General features: G+C 38.3%; 2 protein-coding genes across 2 annotated transcripts in view; one reads left to right on the plus strand and one right to left on the minus strand.

The window, feature by feature from the left end:
* Nucleotides 1-622: 622 nt before the first annotated feature.
* The window catches only part of XPNPEP3 (X-prolyl aminopeptidase 3), a gene marked incomplete at both ends in the record, with an annotated part of 59,586 nt that continues 35,064 nt past the window's right edge, over nucleotides 623-25,144 (plus strand). Inside the window, 4 exons of the mRNA XM_079714314.1 lie at nucleotides 623-686; nucleotides 10,070-10,186; nucleotides 21,972-22,379; nucleotides 24,869-25,071. Of these exons, the coding sequence (XP_079570440.1) occupies nucleotides 623-686; nucleotides 10,070-10,186; nucleotides 21,972-22,379; nucleotides 24,869-25,071 (792 nt within the window). The remainder of the gene's footprint in view (nucleotides 687-10,069; nucleotides 10,187-21,971; nucleotides 22,380-24,868; nucleotides 25,072-25,144) is intronic.
* On the minus strand, nucleotides 5,496-6,386 carry DNAJB7 (DnaJ heat shock protein family (Hsp40) member B7; the record flags this gene model as incomplete). Its single annotated transcript, XM_079714231.1, is given in 4 exon segments — nucleotides 5,496-5,605; nucleotides 5,608-6,316; nucleotides 6,320-6,356; nucleotides 6,358-6,386. Coding segments are annotated over 4 exon segments (885 nt in total).

Genomic DNA, 25,144 nt, shown 5'->3' on the forward strand with positions numbered 1-25,144 from the left:
GGCGGCGGGAGGCGGCGGGCACGACGGAAGCTGCGGCCCGATCCCAAGCCCGGGCGCTAGCTCAGCGTGACCGCGTAAAGGGGGCGGCTGCTGAGAGGCAGAACAGACTAGAACCTCCCCGGCCGCTGGCTCCGCCCACCCAACGGTCTCGTGACCCCGGGTCTTTCGCTTGTTCAGTCCTATTCCTCTACCGCCGCGCTGCGCACTGGCTAGAATCTTCTAGAAGTGTGGCTGTTCGTGCTGGTGCCTGCCTCTCCATGCACGGATTCTTATCTTCACTCAGAACAGTGCCCTAGATGGATCAACCTCCTATCCGGTGCTTTCAAGGAGGCGGGAGCTGTCAGCCCCTGCGGGGAGTCGTTTAGAATAGAATATTCTGTGATTGTGGCCGTTAAATGGAACATGACGTCATGACGCCAAGGTGGCCCTCCGGCCGGAGCGGCGGTCACAACTCCGGGAGTGACGTCAACATTCTGCGCCTCTGTGGGAGGAAAGCCCGGCGAGCAGCGCCAGCCGGAAGGGGAGGGACGCCTGGCTTGGTTTCCGGGCGACTCAACCCTGCCGGCGGCGACTTCTTCGACAGTTTTCCGCGTTTCCTTCCTGAAGCGTAAGCGTGGCGGTTATGCCTTGGCTACTCTCGGCAACTAAGCTTGTTCCCGCGGTAGCAAGCGCCCGCAGCCTCTCAGGTTAGACTCACCTCCCACAATGTCTCCTTCGGGGCTTGCTCTGAGAAGCCTGAGGCGCACCAGAGGGGTCCAGGTTGGTCTGAGGTGACCCCTGCTTCAGCGGACTCTTCTGCTGGGCTCTCCACTCCCAAACCCTCTGTGCGCTCCTTGGATTTCTTCTCTACCCCCTGCCCCTGGAAAAGGGTAGGCCCGGGGTTCTCTCTGCAGTTGAGGTATTCTAAGAGGTTGAAATGACTGCAGAGAGAAAAGGGTGTGCTGTCTTCCCAGAGGGGCTGTCTTCAGAGTAACTCGGACTCATGGAAGTTGTCAGTTACCACACTTGCCCAGGTGACACAGTGTCTCACATCACGTAGCTCTTGTTTCTGTTAGGTTAACCTACAGTCGGATTTTCGTGTTTTCAAAGAGTAGACGTGAGAGCTGGCTGCAGAATGTACAGGAAATACATGTTTAGTACTACACACCCTTTGAGTAGTTCCTCTCAGAAGAGGTAATGTTTGGAAATACTCCTGAGGCTTTTTACGTCTGAAAGCCTTGCTCGAAAAGGCAAGATAGTAAGTCAGGAAGAGAAAAACAAATACCGTATATTAACGCATATATGTGGAGCCTAGAAAAATGGTACAGATGAACCGGTTTGCAGGGCAGAAGTTGAGACAAAGATGTAGAGAACAAACGTATGGACACCAAGGGGGGAAAGCCGCGGAGGGGTGGGGATGGTGGTGTGATGAATTGGGCGATTGGGATTGACATGTATACACTGATGTGTATAAAATGGATGACTAATAAGAACCTGCTGTATAAAAATATAAATTAAATAAAATTCAAAAAAACTTTTAAAAAAAAGAAAGAAAAGTTAAGATAGAGTAGTCCAGGAATGGGGGGCGGGGCATTTTTTCTGGGTGTATTCTGTCGCGAGCAGTGAACATGAAGCTTGATCGGTGAAAGCTGAATCGTCTTTCAGGCAGATCTGCCATTGGATCATATTTTAGTTTTGGGGGTCCGATAGGTGAGCAATGTGTGAGCCGGAGCATATGGTATTTGACACCAAAGTTATGTCTTGACATGTGTTTCTTATGTTGGTATACCTGAATTTATTGAAAATGGAATGGTAATTATATCAAGACTTACTCCTTACTCTAAAAAGTAAAAATAAAAAGTAATCATTGTTCAGTGCACAGAACTTGCTCTTTGCTTCTAACACTTAAGCTCCAGAAAGCTGTCCCTCTCCATGGGAGTAGGTGAATAGATATGCAGTTAGTCAGTCTTGATCACAGAGGCCATAACTTATGATTTAGAGCTGGAACCATTCTTTGCTTGTAACTTTTTTTCCATTTGTTGAGGCTTTGTGTAAAACCTGATTAATCAAAATTTAAGGCTAGGTACTGAATTATACACACCAGTGTCCTGGAAAAATGTAGTCATTATGCTTCATTTTGCTTCAGTGGAATAAGTAAATTTAACCACCTCTCATGTTAACATCATAATATACATATATAGGCTTTTTGAGTGAATGAATGATCTCCTTGGATCTTCACAAGTCCAGTAAGTTAGAGCAAATATCATTTTACTGATGGGGAACTGAAACTAACACAATATCACAAGTAGCAAGTCAGGAATGTTAGTTGTATGACTGCCATCTAGTCCTTTTTCTGTTATACCTCTGCTGGGTCTTACTCTGCTTAGTAGAGTCCTTTTGGACCTTTTTATTGAGCCAGAAAGAATGTATCTTCATTCAGTAACTTCTGAGTTAGCAGTCATTGTGGGTGAATCTCCACTTCCCTGGAGTTACAGTCTAGTCAGATGATAGAGAAGCAACAAATAAATGAGAATATATATAGCAAAGGTTGGTAATAGAGTCTTGACTCAAGTGACATGGGAGCTCAAGAAAGGCAATAATGGGTTGTAAGTATGTTATTCTGGGATTTTATAAAGTTTTAGAATTTGAAAATTCCACTGACTTTAGATGTTCATAAATAGAACTTCGAATGTCTGTGGTGCTCTTGGTTGCTTTTCCTTAGGAAGGCTCTGGGAACAGGGTGTTGAGTACCATAGGTAACTTCCTATTCTGTGAAAGTCATGCATTCCTAAAGTGGAAATGCTTTGGTTAATTAAGAGTGTGATTTCATTAGTTGTGATATAGTTATTAACACCTTCTAGTCATTTGAGAAAAAGCAAAATAAAGCATTAATGATGCATAAGTAAGCTTTATATTTTAAAAGACTAGATCATTTGAATATAAGTGTGAGATGAGGAAGGGAAATATTGAAAATATTAAAGAATAAGTAGAAAATAATTTTTAAAAGCCTGTTTGCAGTTAATTCTATTAACATTAATTGAACACCACATAGGAGAACTAAGCACACAAAAAAAGTTTCTGCCATCATGTGAGACAGACAAAAAAGCAAGTAATTGTAATGTAACATACTTGTGGGGAGAAGGAAAAAGTGTTGATATTTTCTGGGGGCAGAGAGGGGCAAAGAGGAAACGTGGGCGTGACTTCAAAGGTTAGGAGAGTTGAGACTTGAAAGAAGGCTTAAATTCACCAAGCCAACTAGAGTGATGGAGCCATCCTGGCAGAGAGAATGAATGCCAAGGCCCAGAACTCTGAAACAGAATGACTGGTACAAAGCGTGACTTCAAAGGTTAGGAGAGTTGAGACTTGAAAGAAGGCTTAAATTCACCAAGCCAACTAGAGTGATGGAGCCATCCTGGCAAAGAGAATGAATGCCAAGGCCCAGAACTCTGAAACAGAATGACTGGTACAAAGCTTTGCATCATTAATAAGCCTGGAGCTTTTTTGAAATATGTTGCTGGGCATGTTAATAGCTGTTACACCAAAAGGGTTCTGTGGTCAAATAAGTATGGGGAATGCTGCATTTTATAGTGCTCATAATAGACTATTTCCATGTCTCTAAGAGGGAAATGTCTTTGGCATTATTTTGCAAAATGTATTTGACCATGGAGCCCTTTTTCTCTGGTGAGTCTTGAACTGGTATCCCTTTGAACACAGTTTGGGAAAAGTTGGGCTCAAGCATGAGATGTGTAAGAAGACACATGATAGAAAGTCACATTGGGAAGAAAGCTGGTGGCTGGCTCGTGGAGTGCCTTGTATATTATGTTAAGCAACATTGAGCTTTTTCCTCTAGGCAGTAGGAAACGAATAATTTTAAGCTATTGAATAAGATTAAATCTGAATTTTTAGTTATCTGTTAAGAATAAAATAAAAACTGGGCCAGAGGGCATGTTATTGCATTTTCAAATTTTCAGAGACACTGGTTTTTCCTTTTGTTGAAAAATTGCATTTTTTTCTGAGTCTGATTAGTCCCACATGTGTAACAATAAATAAATTCTACTAAATGTCACATTTTATATAAGTGGCATTTAAAATACTCTGAGCTTTTATGATTTTATTTTCTGCAAATAAGCATTAAATGCTAATTGTCTCCAGTCTCTCCTGTAGAATGAATGAAGTTTCCTTCCCACCCACCTACCAACTAAAAATCAAACAAAACAAGAGCTCACGCTTTATTCTAGCAGTCATTTAAAAATAGTTGATCCTAGAATTTTTTCTGGTTTCCAAATTCGTTGCATTGCTATATATCACTGAACTATGTTTTTTGAAAGGTGGTTGGGTTTTAAGTGCTACTAGATTATTTGCTCCCATCTTTTAGTCACATTAAAATTTATAGTAGTTATATTTCTAAGATAAAAGATTAATATGATCAATAAGATCTTTTTGTTTAAAAAAAGGGAAGAATTCAATGACAGGGAACATGCAGAATGCAAGTCAACGTAGGAAATTCTTTTTTTGTTGCTTAATAAATTCGGGTACCTTGAATGTAGCACATCCAAAATTTAACACCTCCAGGCCTATCTCAGACTAATGGCACTTCTCTTCTTTCAGTTGCTAAGGCCAAAAATCCTGACTTCTGTCATACCCCACATCCAGTCTGTCAGCAAATTCCATTTGTCCCTACATTTAGAATATATCCAGAGTCTGATCTCTCTTTACCACCACCACCTCCACCACCCTGGCCAAGCTACTGCAGTCTCTGGCCTGGATTGTGGCAGTAGCCTGCATTTACCTGCTTTTACCTCTGCTTATTTAGAGTCTGTTTTTAATGACGGCAGCCGGCGTAGGCCTGTTTAAGTATGTCAGATTATGTCACTATTCTGCTCAAAGCCTCCATTGGCTTCCTGTCTGACAATTATAACATAGTTCATACTGTGATCTAGCAGTCCCTGCATAATCTGGTCTTCTGTTACCTTTCTTACTTCATCTACTTGCTCTTATAACTCGCCACACTGATCTCCATGTTCCTCAAACACACCTTACACAGTCTGCTTTAGGGACATTTCACTTGCTAGTCCTGCTGCCTGGAATCTTCTTTGACCAAATATCCACATGGCTAACTCCTTCATTTCATTTAGATCTTTTTCCTGGCTACCTTAGCTAAAATTTCAAAACTCGTTAATCTTTGCTGTTTTCTAAATTCTTAATATCACTGTTGCCACAAATTTATCTTTTTCTAACATACCTAATCCAACAGCCACTCATCAGATGTTTACAGTCCTGCTAAATACGTTAAAAACATAATCTTAGTGTGGTATTAAACAAATATTATCTGCAAAACTCTAACAGAAACACACAAAGATGGTGTGATGAATTGGATTGACATATACACCAATATGTATAAAATGGATAACTAATAAGAACCTGCTGTATAAAAATATAAATAAAATTTTAAAAAAGAAACACATAAAGAGTTGTGTTCAAATGTTATATGAACATAATGTGTCTGAAGAGTCAATTTAATGATTCCTTTTAGTTGACTTCTTCTTCTGTACCTCTTTATGCTTCTTTTTTTTCCTCTTACCACCTTCTTTGAATCCTGCTGAGAAAATAGAGGGATTCCAGTTGCAAAAGTATATTGAGATACATGTTTGGGGCTGCAGGACTTTGGTGAATAATTGTTGAATGACTGTCTTCTCCAACTGCATTCTTTAGCAAAGCTCTCTTCATCTGCCATACCATTTAAAAGAAAGGACTTCAACTCACCATTGTCTTTGTCTCTTTCTTGATCATTCTCAATAAATCTCTTTGTATTGGTATTTCTGCCATTAACAATTTTACCTGAAGTTGTAACAGATATGTAGTTGCCCATCCCACTGTCGTCAGATGTCAGAGAAGAGAATGAATTAAGGCCCTCATGGCCCAGTGAACCACACAGTATATATCCTGTATCATATGAAGAAAATCTCTCGAAAGCTGGATATTCACTGGATGTAGAGAAAAAGGATCTTTCACTTCTGTTTCTGCTTCCATAGTAGCTTCTTGGATTATTTAAAAGGTCTTCAAGCAAGTCTTCAAAGAAATGAAATGAAAATGTGTCCCTTTTACGAAAAATTTCTTTAAAGACATCATCTGGCTTATGGAATGTGGAGCCATACTCAGAAGAATCATCAAAATGACTTCTGCCTCCACCATTTAATCCTTCTTTGCCATATTTATCATAAATGTCCCGTTTTTCATCATTTGATAATACCTCATATGCCTCAGCTACTTCTTTGAATTTTCTCTCGGCTTCTTTATTTTCTGGATTTTTATCAGGGTGCCATTTAAGTGCCGCTTTTCAATAAGCCTTTTTAATGTCCTTAGGTGAAGTATATCTGCAATTCTAGAACTTCATAGTAATCTACCATGTTGTAACATGGCTGGAAAGGGGTGCTCAGGGTAGTGAGAACCGTGGTTTCCTCTCAGCTTAGGCTCTGCTGGTGATGGTGGTAGAGGCAGTGACTGCAGATAGGCACATTTTTACATTGAAGACAATGTTATTACCATGGACCACTGCTAGGACACATTAGGATACTGATTATATGGCAAGCAGAGTTACAAGCTTATTTCAGGGAGGGCTGCATTATGGTGTCATTATGGGGTTGGGGTAGGGACTAGACCTTCCAAACGGAGCTAGTCCAGAGTCATACCAGACCATCCTTAATCCTCTGGACTATTTCCCCTATATTTTCCTGGACGCCTCAAACAGCGCCTTATAAACCAGTGGGAGCTGTTGTTTATGGCCACAGCATGCCCCTTGCATAATATGACCTCTGGGTTACTGAGCTTTAATAACTTACTTCTCAGTTGTTCCATGTTTTGGTTTGAAAAAATGAAGAATTTGTGAACTATGAAAAAAATATTCAAGCACTTGACATATTTATTTCAACCTTAGTAAGTCATTGTATTAGTCCTGAGGCTACCATAACAAATTACCACGAACATGTCTGCTTAAAACAACAGAAATGTATTGTCTCACCGTTCTGGAGGCCAGAAGCCGAGATTATGTGTCAGCAGGGCTACACTCCTTCCAGGGGCACTAGGAGAGAATCCGTTCTTCCCATCTTCCAGCTTCTGATGGCTATACATATTCCTTGGCTTGTGGCCACATCTCTCCTGTTTCTGCCTCCATGGTTACATTGCTTCCTCCTCTTCTGTCTCAATTCTCCCTGTGCATTTCTCTTACACAGACACATGTCATTGGATTTAGGATCAACCCAGGTAATGCAGGATGATCTGTTCATCTCAAGTTCCTTAATTACATCTGCAAAAACCCTTTTTCCAATTAACAGTCACAGGTTCTGGAGATTAGGATGTGGACGTATCTTCTGGGGGCCACCATTCAAGACACTGCAGTAATAAAATCATTTTAGTGCACTGAGGCAAGCTTATTTTTAATGGAATAGGGCAGCAAAAATAAGTCACAGAAAGAATAGTATTTAGTGAAATTTCTATATACATTATACATATATATGTCTGTATATACTAGGTTACTGTGTAAAATATATTTCTTACTGTGGGTCTTGGTTTTAAAAATTTGAAAGCCACTACCTAATATAACGGCTTTATTTCACAGGTGAAGAAATAAATGCAGAGGAGTTATGTAACGTGCCAAGATCACGTAGATAGTAGAACTAAACTAGAACTAGCACTTTTTTCTACTATACCATGCTGCCTTTAATTCTTTGTCTTAGATTGCCTTCCGGAGTACATACTTATTTCCTTCATTTTTCTCTATGGTCGCTTCATCTTTTTTTTTCAACTTTTTTATTATGGAAAATTTCAAACATATACACAAGTAGAGTAGTATAATGAACTCTGATGTACCCATCACCCAGCTTCAATAATTATCAACTCATGGCCAGTCTTGTTTCATTCAAATCCCCATTCATCCTCTCTGCAATCCACCCCACCCCCATATTATTTTGAGACAAACCTGAGATCATACCACTTCATCTGTAAATATTTCAATTTATATCTCTAAAGGATAAGTTTCTTCCTTTTTAACATAATCACAACACCATTATCACGTGTTAAATATTACTTCCGTAATACCATCAAATATGCAATCACTGTCCCAACTTCCAGTGATCTCATAAATGTAATGTATTTGTTTTACAGTTTGTTGCTTGAATCGGGATCCAGTTAAGGTTCACATATTACAGTTGGTTGATAATGTCTTTTAAGGCTTACTTAATCTATAGATTCCCCCTTCCATATCTTACCACCCCTACCTGCCTTGGAATTTATGTGGAAAAAGCTGAGTTGTTTGTCTGGTAGTATCTCTCACAGTCTGGACTTTGTTGATTGCTTCCCTGTGGTGTCACTTAGCAAGTTTCTCTGTATTTTTGTAAATTGCTTGCCTCATCTTTGTTAAGCTTTCAACCTTTGTAGACTGGGCATATTCCTAATATGTATTCTGTACATTTTCTAAAGACAGATTCCAGGAAATACTTGTTTAATATTTTGTCCTTTTTCTCAGTTTCCACTATTCTTAACTGTATTTTCATACTGCCTGGAAACCTGTACCATTTTCTCTGTCTTTTTAATCATTCAGGAAGCTATAACTTTTCTCAATAACCCTCTGTGAATTTAATTCAAAGTTAATGTTTAAGACTTCTTAACTCTCCAAATATATACACTGTCATTCATACTTTATAATCCTTACTAAAACCTTTAACTTGATCCAGACTTACCACGTTTTGCTGTTGTAGTGATTGTATGTTCACAGGGAGATTGTATGGTACTAATTGTATTGTTGTGATTTAGCAGAGAAGACTTACTGAGTGGCAGAGTGGAAGGATAAGAGCAAAGATTTTGAAGTTAAATAAAACTGAGTTTGAATCCCAGCTTCCCTAGTACTAACTGTGTAACATTGCACAAATTACTTCTCTGAGTCTGATTCCTTATTTGTAAAAAAAAAAAAAAAAAAAAAAAAGGCGATGATAATGCCTATCTCACGTAACAGTTAAAAACCTAATTCCTTAGTTTGGTGTACAAAGCCTTCAATGGTCTGATCCTTACCTTGCTGATCTTTTCCTCTCCCACCAGCAGCAACACCGACCTGAAATTCTCTTTCTATCCCTTTTCCCTCTACATGCACACATGGGCACATGTGACTGTGGTGCTTTCTATGCTTTCCCTTTCATAATCTCATTCATGATACCTTCAGCCCCCCTTGTCACTTTCACTGACTAATTCCTACTCGGAGTAGGCATCACCTACTTCTGCAGTTCCACACAAGCGCCTGTTGTGTGCTTCTCTGTTCCCTAGATCACTGTGTCCTATCGTCATTGTACCCATCCCACAGCGTTGTGTTAGTTTTTGTGCTCTCAGAAACCTTGTGTATGAATCCACCACTGCATTCACCGTGTAGTATTGCTCTGTCTCACCTCCACTAGACTGTATGTTCTTTGCAGACCAGGACAGATAGTCTTGTGTTATTCTTGTGTCTTTCCCAGCATGTGCCAATCACACACTTAATAAATCTTGCTGAATGAATGCTAATAATATTACTTCTTATGGGCTAAATATGATTAAGCATTTTTCAGACATTATTTCACTAGCTCTAACATTCCAAGATTAAATGAGATAAGATGTGCATATTGTCTCAAACTTCACATATTCTCAATAAAAATGTTAATTCTCTTTTTCTGAATTTTAGGACACAGCATAACACTACCTCAATGAAATACTTCCTTCCCCCTCCCCTGCTTTTGTTTGTTGTCTTTCTTCTGTTCCCATGGCTCCTATTCATACGTTAATCATACTGTATGTATTTATACCTCTATTATATTCAGGTAGACTAAAGTCACTAAAGGTAAAGATAATCTTATTTCTGTATCCCTAAGGCCCAACACAGGCTCTGGCTGGCCCAGAGGAAGGGCCATATAAATACTGAAGGAGATACTAATTTGCATTTTTCTAAAGCATCCTACTGCTGGAGGTAGATAAATGTGTATATACTGTGGGGACTTTCTAGGTACACTGTTCCATATCATCCTCTTTTTTTTTTTTTTTTTTCATTTCATCCTCTTTATCTCTCCTTCAGGATGCATGTCATGTTCACAGCGAAGGTACTCCCTGCAGCCCATCCCAGAGAGGAGGATTCCAAACCGATACTTAGGCCAGCCCAGCCCCTTTACACACCCACACCTCCTCAGATCAGGTAAGGCCTTTTAACTGTAATGACTGTCTCTCTCTTTAGGGGCTTTGTCTAGAACTGTGCTATCCAATAGAATTTTTGCAGCAGTGGGAATGTTCTAGAGCTGTGCTGTCCAATACAGTAGCCACTATGCACAAGTGGCTACTGTACACTTAAAATGTTGCTAGTGCAACTGAGGAACTAAGTTTTTTTTAATTTTATTTTAATTAATTTAAATTTAAACAGCTACATGTGGCTAATAGTACTGTATAGACAACACCATCTAGAGCAATAAATACGATTAGCCTTATAATTCAGAAGTATCAGTGAAAAGTATGTATTTTCAAGATGTTTTTAAAGAAAAGTTCTGTTACTTTCTAAAACATTGTGTCTAGAACTGTGTTCTAACTATTGATGCCTTGTGAACTACTGTGTTAAAGACATTTTAGGAAACATTTTTCTTGAAAGAATTAAATGCTCATTTCAATATTAAGAAAATAGTTTTATATAGGTTACACAAGATTTCCAGATGTGATTGTCACAGCTTTGATAAGTGATAACAGTGATAAAGGTGATGGAAAAAGTTGATAAAGGTTTACTTCACTAATTTTTTTTTCTACTTTAAGATTCCAGTGTTACTGCTGGAGGATGTGTCATCGCTATTGTTCAAATTCATACCTAAGGTTTTTTGTTTTGTTTTGTTTTTTTAAAGACAGTTAAGGGATGAACTATGATGAATGAGTATCATCCCAAAGAGGTAGGCAGGGTAAAACCAAATGCTTTGTAGAAAAAGCAGTCAGGTTTTCAAGGGAGATTAATTGTTGCTTCTGCCATGCGAAGTTAAATCTGTATTTACTGTGTAAGCATATATATTAATAATCTAAATTGCCTTTGGAAATATGTTGCTCTTTCACTGTCTCCACTCAGTGAATGATACCAGTGTGTCTCTCAGTGAGGGCTTCCTTTTGCTGATTCTTCATCAGACTGGAATTCCTGCTGGGAAATCTGCTGAGACTCAGGAAATGCAGCTCACCACTGAAACACACAGGAAATCAGAGTTTTTCAAAGCTGTAAGGTAAGCTTAATACCAATACAGTTGGTATTAATTTAAGTATTTCTCTATCCAATCAACCTACCTGTAGCTTCAATTTAATATTAAGTTTTACCAGCTTTGAAAATTACTGATTTCTCGTGGTGAGATACTTTTACATGGTGAGCTGCATTTTCCAGGCCTTGAAACTAGTAATCATATTGTCAAGATGATGGCCTCTGTATCTAGACTGTTATTTGTGTTATGTGCATGTTAACTATGTAAAAAATGAATGTAAATAAATACACACATACAAGTTCATATATGTTCGTATAAACTATGGGGAAAAAGGAATACCTATCATAATTTTTATTCTCCTGTACAATAGGGATTGGGGTAAGTGAGAAGGGATAGAAGTAGATAGAATTTTAAAAGAGAATTATCAATGTTAAAGAAACCACCAGATATACAATATCCAAAGTGTTAATCACTTATTTTTCTCCACGTAGAGAAGCAAAACTTACAGAAGTGTTAAAATAATTGTGGGGTGGAGGAAGAGTCAATTATTAAGAAAAATTAAGAGGCATTTAATACTTTTTTTAAAATCTCTTTTACAAAGCCAAGGTTAGTTTGTTAGTTTGGGGTTTAAAATTATGTTTCTGTTATGTGGTTTGCTCCAAAAGGTTTCATGTTTGGCATATTTCCCCAGTACTTGCCAGTACTTTAAACTTTTGGAAAATATCTCAGTCCCTTTCCTAATTATTATAAAAGTTCCATATATATGATAGACAAATTAGAGAATACAGATAGGGCTTCCCTGGTGGCGCAGTGGTTGAGAGTCCACCTGCCGATGCAGGGGACGTGGGTTCGTGCCCTGGTCCGGGAAGATCCCACATGATGCAGAGTGGCTGGGCCCGTGAGCCATGGCCGCTGAGCCTGCGCGTCCGGAGCCTATGCTCCGCAACGGGAGAGGCCACAACAGTGAGGGGCCCGTGTACCGCAAAAAAAAAAAAATAAAAAAATAGAGAATACAGATAAGCATGATTTTTTTAAAGAAAAATTACTCATAATCCCACCATTCAGGGATAACCACTATTGAGATTTTAGTATATGTATCTTTCTAGACTTCTTATTCAGAATTGTGTGTACATGTATGCACACTCTATATACTGATCAACTATTTCCTTAAAATAAATTCTTAGTGGGAATTCCGTGGCAGTGCAGTGGTTAGGACTCAGTGCTTTCACTGCGGTGGCCTGGGTTCAATCCCTGGTCAAGGAACTAAGATCCTGCAAGGTGCGGCGCAGACAAAAAAAAAAAAATTCTTAGAGGTGAAATTACTGGGTCAACACCTTCTGAATTTTGAATTTCCCTGGATTTCTTTTGGCCATACCTACCCAAGTTTTCTGAAGCAACAGTAACTTGGAAGGTATTCAGCAGAATGACATGGGAGGTAAAGGAGTTCTGTGTAGTAGTAAGCTGGCTGTGCTTACTACTGCTTTAGATGGATATAAAGAGTCAGATTCACTCCCCCAAGTCCTCTTAGTGATTTTTAAAACTTATCCTTTGCTTAAAGAAATCTGAGCATTGTAGACTATTTCTTCTTTCTATGACATTTCCATCTCTGTGTTAAGGACCATGTCTGTAGAAACAGAAAATGTCAGTTCATCCTCCTCGATCATTAATATGCCCTCCACTTATTATCACCCAGGAAGAAAAGTGATTCTATATAGGAAGGCAGGTGGCATTCTGAGCTATATACTATTATGAACCATGAATCTACTTTTTATAGTATCTGTATAAGAGAGACACCTGACATTGCAAGGTGTTCAGCTCCATAAACAGCTCCCTTCCAGGGAATAGGAAGAATTAGTGCCTAATAAAGCATTATTTCCAAAAACCCATATTTCTAACATTTTTATGTTCCTAAGCAGAATTAATTTTGGAATATGTGATATAGTTTGGAGCTTAAGAAAGGGCTATGCAAAGAGTTAGGCTTGTCAAAATGACTTGTCTGACGTATCCAGAACCACTTCTTGGTTTTCTTTCAACTACAGCAGTGAATAGATTCATTGGGAAATAATCAAATTGTGTGGGGCACAATTTGAGGGAATGCTTTTACCATATGCTTTTTTGTCCCTTATCATCAAAACAATGGCTGAGGCTGTATAGTTATTGTCAAGTATAATATTTAAAATGATGAAAAGATTGTTTCTAGAGTGGGTTATAGATAATAATTCCCAAATCTTCTTCCCTTAAAAGTTTCAAAATCAGTTAGGTATCCATCTTTAGTTTAGTGATAGTTTAGTTGTAGTTCTGCCTTAAGCAAGGGGTGTATTTTTTTGGTTTGTTTTAAGTTTTGTTAAATATGGTTGACTTTAATAACATCTAAAAGATAAAGATTTATTTTGATGGGGTGAGATTTTTATACTATTTAAAAGATTAAAATATATGTCCAAGAAATGACAGAAATTGAAAGTGGTTTGAATCTGCGTAGACCATTGGGTGAGCTTTTTCAAAATATACGTACAAGCCAGGATCCCATAGACTTGCTGAATCAGAATGTCAAGGGAAGGACTTAGACTGTGAGCTTTGAAGAGCTCCCTGGGTGTTTCTGATGCACACCGCTGGCCTAATGGGTACTCACTCACTCCGCTTGGGTGCATGAGATGCCTACCAACTTAGGAAGGCAAGCTAGATCTTTAGCCACAGGCCATGTGTTGAAGCAGAGTGTGCCCTCCCCATTCCTCTCTGGTGTTCTCATCCCCAAACACTAAGTTCTTAAATCACCACCATCAAACATTTACTGAATGATGACTTCACATTTATCTGGCCATTTCAAAACACATTTTATAGATTTCACCTGATAAGCAGAGTAGTAATCTAAAGTTTTGTATTCTAGAATTTTTAAATTTAGGCCTACTTTTTCCATAGATATTTCACTGTGAAGTCGACCTGTTTTTATGAAGTAATGTATTTTCTTTTCTCACTTGCTTTGTACCTATGGAATTTAAAAAATAGTATATATTCATATTGATTATACAATTTCCTCTCATCTTCTGAATTAGATTTTAATGCAGAGTAAAGACTGGAGTCTTTACATATATAAGTTTATAGGTGAATAAATGTATATTTAACCCATATGTATGATACATGTTGACTACTTATTTCAAGGTACCATTATACTGATAACTAGCTTATAGAAATGCCATAAATTGCCATCCAGTGCAGAGTTATAGAATATTTCTCTTTTTATTACTGAGAGAAGAAAGAAAATTTTGAAATGTAATAATTTTCATGTGGTTTAAATACTGGCACATTAAAAATATATGACTTGTCTGTTTCTCACTTTAACCTTTGTGCATATTTCTCATTCATATCAAGAAATTCTCTGAGGTAAAGATTAGCAAGAATCTACCCCAGGAAAGAATCAGGAATCTTCTAAAAAACTGAATAATAAAAAGCTCCTGAATCACTTGAAACTCATCCTTGTCATTGTGTGAGAAAACCGGATAATTCAGGGCTTTATAATTACTTTGATAGGGATAATGGTCATCCCTATAAATTTTACTCTTTCAAGATCCTACCTGTCTTGTTATTACCAGGATGACAACCTCTTCAAGTGTAAATTATTTATTGTGGTAATAATTATAACTAATATTTATATAGTGCTAACTGTTCTAAGTATTTCATTAACTTATTAAATCCTCCTGACAACTTTGTGAAGTGGGTGCTATTATTATCTCCACTTTACAGATGAGGACACAGGCATAGAACAGTTTGGTAGCTCTCCCCAGTAGGTTGTTAAGCCAGAATTCTAGCTCAACAAAATTCTGAGTCCACACTTAACCACAAAACAGCACATAACACCCATGCCAAAGAATACTATATGGGAATTTTTTTTAAGTCTTTTTTTTGGTATAATATTTTTGGTAAGAAGAAATTCAAGTGAGAGAAGTCTTGAAGGTGTAAAAGTTATTTCAGCTTTAGAGAGTGGTATAGTCATCCCTTGGTATCCTTAGGGGATTGGTTCCAGGACCCTCTCAGATGCCAAAATCTGCAGATGCTTAAGTCCCTTACATAAAATGGCATAGTATATGACTGCAATCCATGCACATCCTCCCATATACTATAAACCATCTCTAGATTACTTATAATACCTAATACAATGTAAATGCTATGTAAATGGTTGCTCATGCACAGCAAATTGAAGTTTTGCTTTTTGCGACTCTCTGGAATTTTTTTTCCAAATATTTTTGATCTGTGGTTGGTTGAATCCCCAGATGCAGAACCTATGGATATGGAGGGCCAGCTGTACTTTTTTTTTTTTAATGTGGTAAAATTTACATTAGGTGAATTGCACAGATCTTAAATATGCAATTCAGTGAGTTTTGACAAAGGTACACCAATATAACCCATACCCCATTCAAGATATAGAACATTTCCATCACCCCAGAAAGTCCCCTCATACCCTTCTAGTCAGTCCCCACCTCCATCCTTAACCACTGCTCTAGTTTCTATCAACATGATTGTTTTGCCTGTTCTTGAGTTTCATGTAAGTGGAATCATACAGTATGAACCCTTTCTGGCTGGCTTGTTTTGCTCAGTATATGCAAATAAAATCCATTGAGAGTATTTTTAAATTATTTATTTGATCATTTCATTTTTTTCAGAGAGGTCTGTGTTTTACTTTATAAAGGAAATATTTATTAGCTTTTTCTTTACCCCCATTTTCCAGCTACATAGTAATAGATCATTTTATGCACTACTTCCTTATATACAATAAAAACTACCTAATATTAAACAGAATTCAAGGGCACTGCTTCAGGCCACATTAAAATCCTAACCTAGTTAGTTTCAGGAAATAATTAAAATACATACCTAGATTGTAGCAAAGACTTGCATCTTTCCATCCATTTTCAGTCTTCATAAAACTTTTCCTTTCTGGGTTTTCTGCGTGGCTGATAAAATATGAAGAACATTTTTCTTATTCTCTTGAGAGGCCCAATCCTAGATGTCCTGGAAGAGCTTTTCTTCTTGGCTGCACAGTCTCAGGATTGATTGTGAGACTTTGCTATTTACAGAGTCCAGATTGTGACATCTAGGCATTTGATTGATTAAATAACTTGTTAGAGTAGCCCTTCTATCCTTAATTGACTCCACATGATAAAATACTGACTTTGCTTCTTAATACTTTACAATTTGACAAAGTTACCAGAATGTCTATTCAGATACAGTTTTATCTGAAGAAAGTCAGGCTAGATTGACTATAATGGTTAGCTCTATGATCAAAGGCCATAACAACTGCCAGGTTTACCTCTAGGGTTGAAGTTCATTGCTTTATCACATTTTTTTTTCCTCCTTCAGTTGATAAGGTGTGTTCTTCCTTAGATAATTTTTCTGTTGTGACGAAGAGTTCTTTGAAATTTCAAAAGTTTGGAAGCATATAGTTAATGGTCACTCTGTAGTGTTTACAATTACTAAGCTTGGGAAAATGTAGTCAGTGTTTTAAATAAATATTTCTCATATAGTCATTTGTATGAATTAGATTCAGAACGAGGAATGCTTTGAAGGGCGAAAAAGATGGTTTTGCAATCCTGCTTTGATTTTTAAATAATTTTATCTTTTTTTCAGAAGTTACTTCCTAATATACATATATGTATATTCTGTTATTAATGAAAATGAGAGATAACACATTGATTAATTAAGATCATTAATATTGTGAATTTTCTTCTTATTTCCAAAGTTTTTTTAAAAACACAATGAATTGATTTTTTAAGTTTAGTTTTATTACATGGACCATAGCTGGGAAATGACCAAAAGCAAAGCACAGGATAGGGACCAAGTAAAATGACAAAAAGGAAAAGTTGGATAATCCACCAGTTATAACTAGCCTCTGCTTTTAGAAAAGAGTATTTGCTACTTGGGTAAATTAGGAAATTTCCAATATTGAGTAACAGTGGCAGACTTAACATGCATAATTATCAGGGAGATAAATAGTTAAGCTGTTCTTGGGCTCTGGTACAAAGTTCAATATTCTGCCCTAGAGCCCTAGGGGACTCTTAGCCAACTCAATCCTCAGAGAAAGAAATGTGATGTGAGGTTTTCTAGGGCCAACTCTGTTGCTTTGCCTGGCCTATAAGGCCCTCTCTTATTTATCTCTTTTGTTTCTTACCAATTTCGTTAATAAAAATGTAAATTTTTCTATTGTAGGTAAATAAAAGTTAAATAAAAAATTATTAATGGGATACAACTACAGAATTTTCTGGAGAGATAAACTATGCATAGGTAAAACAACTAGACAGTTCCAAAGTAATCATAAACAGCTGAGTTGCATGTACTGAACATGAGTACTAAGAAAACTCGAAGGACTTTGATCCACTAATTTCTCTCCTGGGACTATCCCACAGAAATAAAAGCAACAGTACATAGGGCATTTAAAAGTACCCTATGTATATAAGTACAAAGATGTTCATTATTGCAGCAAAAAGCTGAAAATAATATGAATGCCCACCAGTATGGAAATGGATCAGGAAGTTATGATACATTCCCCCAAGAAATAATATGGAGACATCAAGCAGAATGAGTTGAAGCTATGCTAAATGAGTTGGTGGGAGGGGCTTCTATGAGGTATTGTTGTGTTAGAAAGGCAACATAAACACAAGACTGTGTGGTATCCCATTTTTGTAAAACACTAGTGACTCAAAAAACCCTAAATGCAGGTATATGTATATGTGATTATATGAGTATTGAGAAAAATAGGAAAGGATACATACTAAATTACAAATATGGGGGTGGTTCTAATGTGGGTAGAAGGAAGGGGAGTGAGGTCTCAAACAATGAAGAAATGGGGGAAAAGTGTTTAACTATTGAAAGAGTATGGTATGATTACATTTATACACAACTATAAGATGTATATATGAAAATGAAATAGTTGACTTTAAAAAAAATGTAATTCAAAGGAACAAATCAACATGATCTGGGCTAATCAAGAAAGCCTTTTGAATCAGAAGGGTCTAAAAACAAACATATATTGAGCTCCAAGTCTTGAGTGGAATTGCTTTGGAGGGAGAAGAAATTTTAGAAAGGGGACACATTGTAAGCAAGGTAACAGGTTGGATTTATGTAAGATATAGAAGGAATTAACTTCAGAATAATTGGGGGAATGATAAGAAAAAAGTTGGCCAAGTCACCAAAGACCACATCTTGTGTGATTTCATTTATATGAAATCTGTACTATAGACAAACCCAGAGAGGCAAAAAATAGATGAGTGGTTGTCAAGGGCTGGATTGGATTCGGAGGAAACAGGGAGTGACTATTGATTGGCATGGGATTTCTTTTTGGAGTAATGAAATATTCTAAAATTGTTTAGGATAATGGTTGCACAAATCTGTGAATATACCAAAAATTATTGAATTGTACACTTGTAAGTGGGCGAATTGTATGGTATGAAAATATCTCAGTAAAGCTGTTACCAAAAAAAGTTGGCCAGATAAGTTGAAGTCACCTGGTAGAGAACATTAAAATGTTACATTTAAATGTAAATGTTAAAGTGGCTTAAGAGTATGAATTTGATCTGACAGACGATAAAGAACCATTGTAGGTTATGAGTATGGAGTGGACTGTCCATGGTTTCCCTTTTTTAACCTGTTTTTCTCTTTATTTGGGACTTTAATTATAAGAGTATATACTCATTGAAACAGAATTCAAATAATATAATAAATCATGTTAAATAGAAAATTTCAGTTTATGTCACTCTCCATAGGTTACCACTATAAAAATGCTGATTCTTTTCTAAATTCTTTTTTCTCTCTCCGTTTTTTTTAAACATAATGAAAACATATTGTCCATCTTCTTATTTAACTTTCTTACACAGCAGTGTTTCATGGCTATCTTCCCATACTTGCATGTGGAGACTGGCTACCACAGGGAATAATAATAGTTCCCCACATCATAGAGTCATTGTAAAGATAAAATAAGTTGATACATGTAAATAATTAGAATAGTACAGACACGTAGTAAGCGTTCAATAAGCATTAGATATTGTTTTACTATTATTATTGTTAAGTGTAGGCTTAGGGATACAGCTTTTGTGAGTAATTGTTTTAGTAGTTCTTTTGTTTGGGAACCTAAAGTGAAAGCAGGCATAATTTCCATTTCAGAAGTGAAGCGTTCACCCAGTCATCACTGGGCTAGCAGCCAGGCAGTCTGTTAGGTACTAGTATTAAAAACTAGGGACTTCCCTGGTGGCGCAGTGGTTGAGAGTCTGCCTGCCAAGGCAGGGGACACGGGTTCGAGCCCTGGTCCGGGAGGATCCCACATGCTGCAGAGCAAGCCCATGCGCCACAACTACTGAGCCTGTGCTCTGGAGCCTGTGAGCCACAGCTGCTGAGCCTCCATGCCACGGCTGCTGAGCCTGCGCGCCTGGAGCCTGTGCTCTGCAGCAGGAGAGGCCACCGTGATGAGAAGCCCGCGCACCGCAGGGTAGAGTGGCCCCCGCTCTCCGCAACTAGAGAGGGCCTGCACGCAGCAGCGAAGACCCAGTGCAGCCAAAAATAAATAAATAAATTAAAAAAAAAAAAAAGAACTAACACATATTACAATAGCCAGGACATGGAAGCAACCTAGTTGTCCATTAATAGATGAATGGATAAAGAAGATGTGGCACATATACACAATGGAATATTACTCAGCCATAAAAAGAAACGAAATTGAGTTATTTGCAGTGAGGTGGATGGACCTAGAGACTGTCATACAGAGTGAAGTAAGTCAGAAAGAGAAAAACAAATACCGTATGCTAACACATATATATGGAATCTAAAAAAAAAAGGCTCTGAAGGACCTAGGGGCAGGACAGGAATAAAGACACAGACGTAGAGAATGGACTTGAGGACACAGAGAGGGGGAAGGGTAAGCTGGGACGAAGTGAGAGAGTAGCATTGACATATATACACTACCAAATGTAAAATAGATAGCCAGTGGGAAGCAGCTGCATAGCTCAGGGAGATCAGCTCAGTGCTTTGTGTCCCCCTAGAGGGGTGGGATAGGGAGGGTGGGAGGGAGATGCAAGAGGGAGGGGATATGGGGATATATGTATACATATAGCTGATTCACTTTGTTACACAGCAGCAACTAACACAACATTGTAAAGCAATTATACTCCAATAAAGATGTTAAAAAATAAATAATAAATAAAAGAAGAAAAAGCTAAAAAAAGAACTAACACATAATACTTCATAACAAAGTTTCTTTATATATATATATATATTTGTTTATTTATTTATTTATTTTTGGCTGCATCGGGTCTTAGTTGCGGCACACAGGATCTTTTTTGCGGCATGCAGGCTTCTCTCTAGTGTGGCGTGCGGGCTTCAGAGCACATGGGCTCTGTAGTTGTGATGCATAGGCTCAGTAGTTGCAGCTTGTGGGCTTAGTTGCCCCGCAGCATGTGGGATCTTAGTTCCCCAACCAGGGATCGAACCCACATCCCCTGCATTGGAAGGCAGATTCTTAACCACTGGACCACCAGGGAGGTCCCACAGGGGTTCTTAATACGGGTTTTTTGCGTGCGCTTACAGGAATCTGAGACTCTTGAAATTGTATGTCAAAAGTTTGTATTTGGGCTTCCCTGGTGGCGGAGTGGTTAAGAATCCACCTGCCAATGCAGGGGCCACTGGTTCGAGCCCTGGTCCGGGAAGATCCTACTTGCTGTGGAGCAACTAAGCCCGCGTATCGCAACTACTGAGACCCGCGTGCCTGGAGCCCATGCTCCTCAACAAGAGAAGCCACCACAATGAGAAGCCCATGCACCGCAACGAAGAGTAGCCCTGCTGCTCGCCACAACTAGAGAAAAGCCCACGTGCAGCAACGAAGACCCAACGCAGCCAAAAATAAAATAAATTAAATAAATTTAAAAAAAATGTTTGTATGTGCCTACATGCCGTTTAGTAAACAGAATACATCCATAGCTTTCAAAAGATTTTCTAGGATGTCTTCAAATCCTTAAGAACAACATGCTTTATCAAATTTGATTCTCATGACAGCCCCAAGACGTGGATAATATTACTAGAGTTCTGAAGGATACGAAGATGGTTCTGACCATCAAAGAGGTTATGTATACCCAGCTCACTGTTAATACAAGGTAGACAGTGAAAAGCCCTGTTAGAAAGATATTATTATGCCTTGGAAATTCAGAAGGAGAAATTTATTCTAGCTCTTGAAATTGGGGAAAGCTTTTTGGCCTTAAACTCTAAAAATACTATAGCTCATTTGACAATTATCAAATGCCTACTATATTCCAGTTGTTATTCTAGGCCCTGGGAATATAACGTTGAGCAAACAGACAAAAATCTATGTCTTTGAGGAGCTTACATTTTTTTGGGGAAGTGTTACACAGAAAATGTGGTCCTTCTCCTCACCTTGTATATTGAAACTTCACGACAACTTGGATTATTTGCCTAACAATGCCTTCCATATAATAATGTTTAGTAAATATTTGATTGAATGAGTAAAAGAATGAACCAAAGAGCTGGAAAAGATCTTAAGGTGTCATGATCCCAGTTTTCAGGCAGGACCACATGCAATTATCATTTCTTCCAAATTTTTGCAATGGAATAGAAATTTGAAACCTGGGTTATCTCCTTAATTTGCCGTGTGCTATAAGGAGATTGGGCATAAATTGAAGAAATGAACTTGGGTGTCTCCATCTAATATTGAACTATCTTAAGTACTTTGGCACTATAGAAATGCAAAGCATCACTGTTATTTGTCATTTCTAGGGGAGGTGACGCCAGGACTATCCCAGGTGGAATATGCACTTCGCAGACACAAACTGTTATCTCTGATCCACAAGGAAGCACAAGGGCAGAGTGGTACAGACCACACAGTGGTACTGCTGTCCAACCCTACATACTATATGAGCAATGATATCCCCTATACTTTCCACCAAGACAACAATTTCCTGTACCTGTGTGGATTCCAAGAGCCTGATAGCATTCTGGTCCTTCAGAGCCTCCCCGGCAAGCAGTTACCAGCACACAAGGCCATACTTTTTGTGCCTCAGAGAGATCCCAGTCGAGAACTTTGGGATGGCCCCCGATCTGGTACTGATGGAGCAATAGCTCTAACTGGAGTGGATGAAGCCTATACGCTGGAAGAATTTCAACATCTTGTACCAAAACTGAAAGGTAACAAATGGGAGCAGAAGTCAAATCACAGGCCAGATTGGGACTAAGACCTTCCTTGCCTGTTTAGACAAAGTTCTTCATTTCCTAAAATAATTATCATAGCAGCATTGCCCTGGGCACCATGAAAAGAATATGAATCTTGGGCTTCCCTGGTGGCATAGTGGTTGAGAGTCCACCTGCCGATGCAGGGGACACAGATTCGTGCCCTGGTCCGGGAAGATCCCACATGCCGCGGAGCGGCTGGGCCCGTGAGCCTTGGCCGCTGAGCCTGCGCGTCCAGAGCCTGTGCTCCACAACGGGAGAGGCCACAACAGTGAGAGGCCCACGTACCACAAAAAAAAAAAAAAAAAAAAAAAAAAAGAATATAAATCTTTTCCACAAGACTTTAAAGATTTCATTTATTCATTTGCTAAATCTTCATTGGATTATTCATTCACAGAGACTTTTAACTGTTCTAGTTTGAAATCCCAGACAGAAGATTTTAAAGTGGAGGATGAGCATGGGCTGCTTTTCAAGATTACTGACCAGTCTATTGACCTTTGATTACTACTTATCTTACTGCTTTTGCCAATTCTTCCAAAAAAGGGCAGTATTCTCAAAGAATGATTTATTCATCACCAGCATCAGAATCACCTGGTGATGCATTATAAAATTACAAATGCATAATAGATACTGGAAATGTAAAATCTGCAGCCCCCACTCCATACATACTAAATCAGTATCTGCATTTTAACAAGATTCTCAGGTGGTTCGTGTACACAGTTGAATTCATGCCCCTTGAAATAGTCACTTTCTCTACTCTTATTCTAGTGAAATTATGATCACTCAGAATGTTTTGGGATTCCTTTTCTGGAACTTTTCAGAATGTACACTGCATTATAAACTATCCTTAGTGATTCTTACAAATCTACAGCTCTAGTAAGCATTTTATTTTTTGAAGTGTCCAAAAGTCACTTAGAGCCGAATTTGATAAATAAGATAGATGATCAAGTTGGAAAATACTTGATTTTAGACAAAATAATGTATGATCGTAAAATTTTAGTCTGATATTCTTGTAAGGTTTATAAACATTTCTGAAGTCAGTCTCTAAAAGAGAATTTCAAAATTGTTTCCAGTGATCTTAGATTGAAAGTTTAAAAACCTAAAAAGGTTGGTCTGTGATTTTATAAGCTGACAGCAGGTGGTCATGGTTGTTTTACTTTTTAAAAATTACAACAATTAAATTTCTATTGAAAATAAAATTAGAGTTTTACATGTAATCTACATTTAAAATCACTTTTATTTTAAAGTGAAAATATTTAGGAGATTGTACCACTAATACATATCCGATCAAAATTTTTAGGATTTTTTCCCTCTTCGGTCCCAAAGTCCATTGTATGAAACATACAAACAAACCTTCAGACTTAGATTGTCGTCACTACTACTCATAGGTTTCTTTTTTATTATTACTATTATTTTATTTATTTATTTATTTTTGGCTGTGTTGGGTCTTTGTTGCTGCGCACGGGCTTTCTTTAGTTGCGTCAAGCGGGGGCTACTCTTTGTTGCGGTGCGTGGGCTTCTCATTTTGGTGGCTTCTCTTGTTGCAGAGCACGGGCTGTAGGTACGTGGGCTCCAGTAGTTGTGGCACGTGGGCTCAGTAGTTGTGGCTCACGGGCTCTAGAGCGCAGGCTCAGTAGTTGTGGCGCACGGGCTTAGTTGCTTCGTGGCATGTGAGGTCTTCCCGGACCAGGGCTCAAACCTGTGTCCCCTGCATTGGCAGGTGGATTCTTAACCACTGCGCCACCAGGGAAGCCCCTACTCATAGGTTTCTGTCAGAAAAAAAAGAAAGGAACAAATAGAGACCTGATGTAAGTGGAAAAAATTTTCATAATGAGCCTCATCTTATATCTCAGGCAAAAATTGACCATTTCCTTGGATCTCTATAGTGAAATGGTGAACTGTGGTTGTCTGTAATGAGAATACATGGCAGATGGAAAAGGAAGGATTTCCTGGGTAAGTGTGGATTAGCATGTATTATCAACTATGAGAGCTCCTTTCACCAATACTGAGATTGTTTGTAAGGGATGGAACACTTTTAACCATAAGGTCACGAGCTGAGTACTTTTTTCTGTCCTTTTGTGTTTAGTTATTCAATGATGCCTCTAGCTCAGTTGTGTGGAGAACAATTGTCGTAATTGTTCTTTAACAGTTAATAAATAATAAAATAAAAGCTTGCGTAAAGCTTTAGTCTCATCTATCATCTTCATTAAAAGCACTGAAGTTTGAGGGCAGAAAAAGCTGTGTGTTCAGTCTCAGAATATCTTGCTATTTTCAGGGAATGGTCTTTCCAATGATTTACGATCCAATCCTTCAATTACTTCGGTCCTGAGAGTTTGTGTTCAACCCTTTAGAGTTCTGTACTACATATTTTATAGTTTTGACTCTTGTTCAAGTCATTATGACAGGTGGTATTTCTTGTTGCTGTTTTATTTTAAATCTGTTTTAAGCTGAGACACATACACTGTGGTATGACTGGATGAGGCCCCCTCACATTCAGCTCCACTGTGACTACATGCAGCAGCTGGCAGAGGTCAAAGCCAGGAGCAAGAACAAGGTTCGGGCTGTGCAGCAGCTGGTACAGCATCTCAGGCTGATCAAATCTCCTGCAGAAATTGAACGAATGCAGATTGCTGGGAAGCTGACATCACAGGTATGGCTCCTACTGAAAAAGTTCTTTCCAAGTTAAAAAATCTCAGCTCTTAGGGTTCAGTGGGCACCTTGAG

Source organism: Hyperoodon ampullatus (genome assembly GCF_949752795.1).
Source record: "Hyperoodon ampullatus genome assembly, chromosome: 11".
Lineage (NCBI taxonomy): Eukaryota > Metazoa > Chordata > Mammalia > Artiodactyla > Ziphiidae > Hyperoodon > Hyperoodon ampullatus.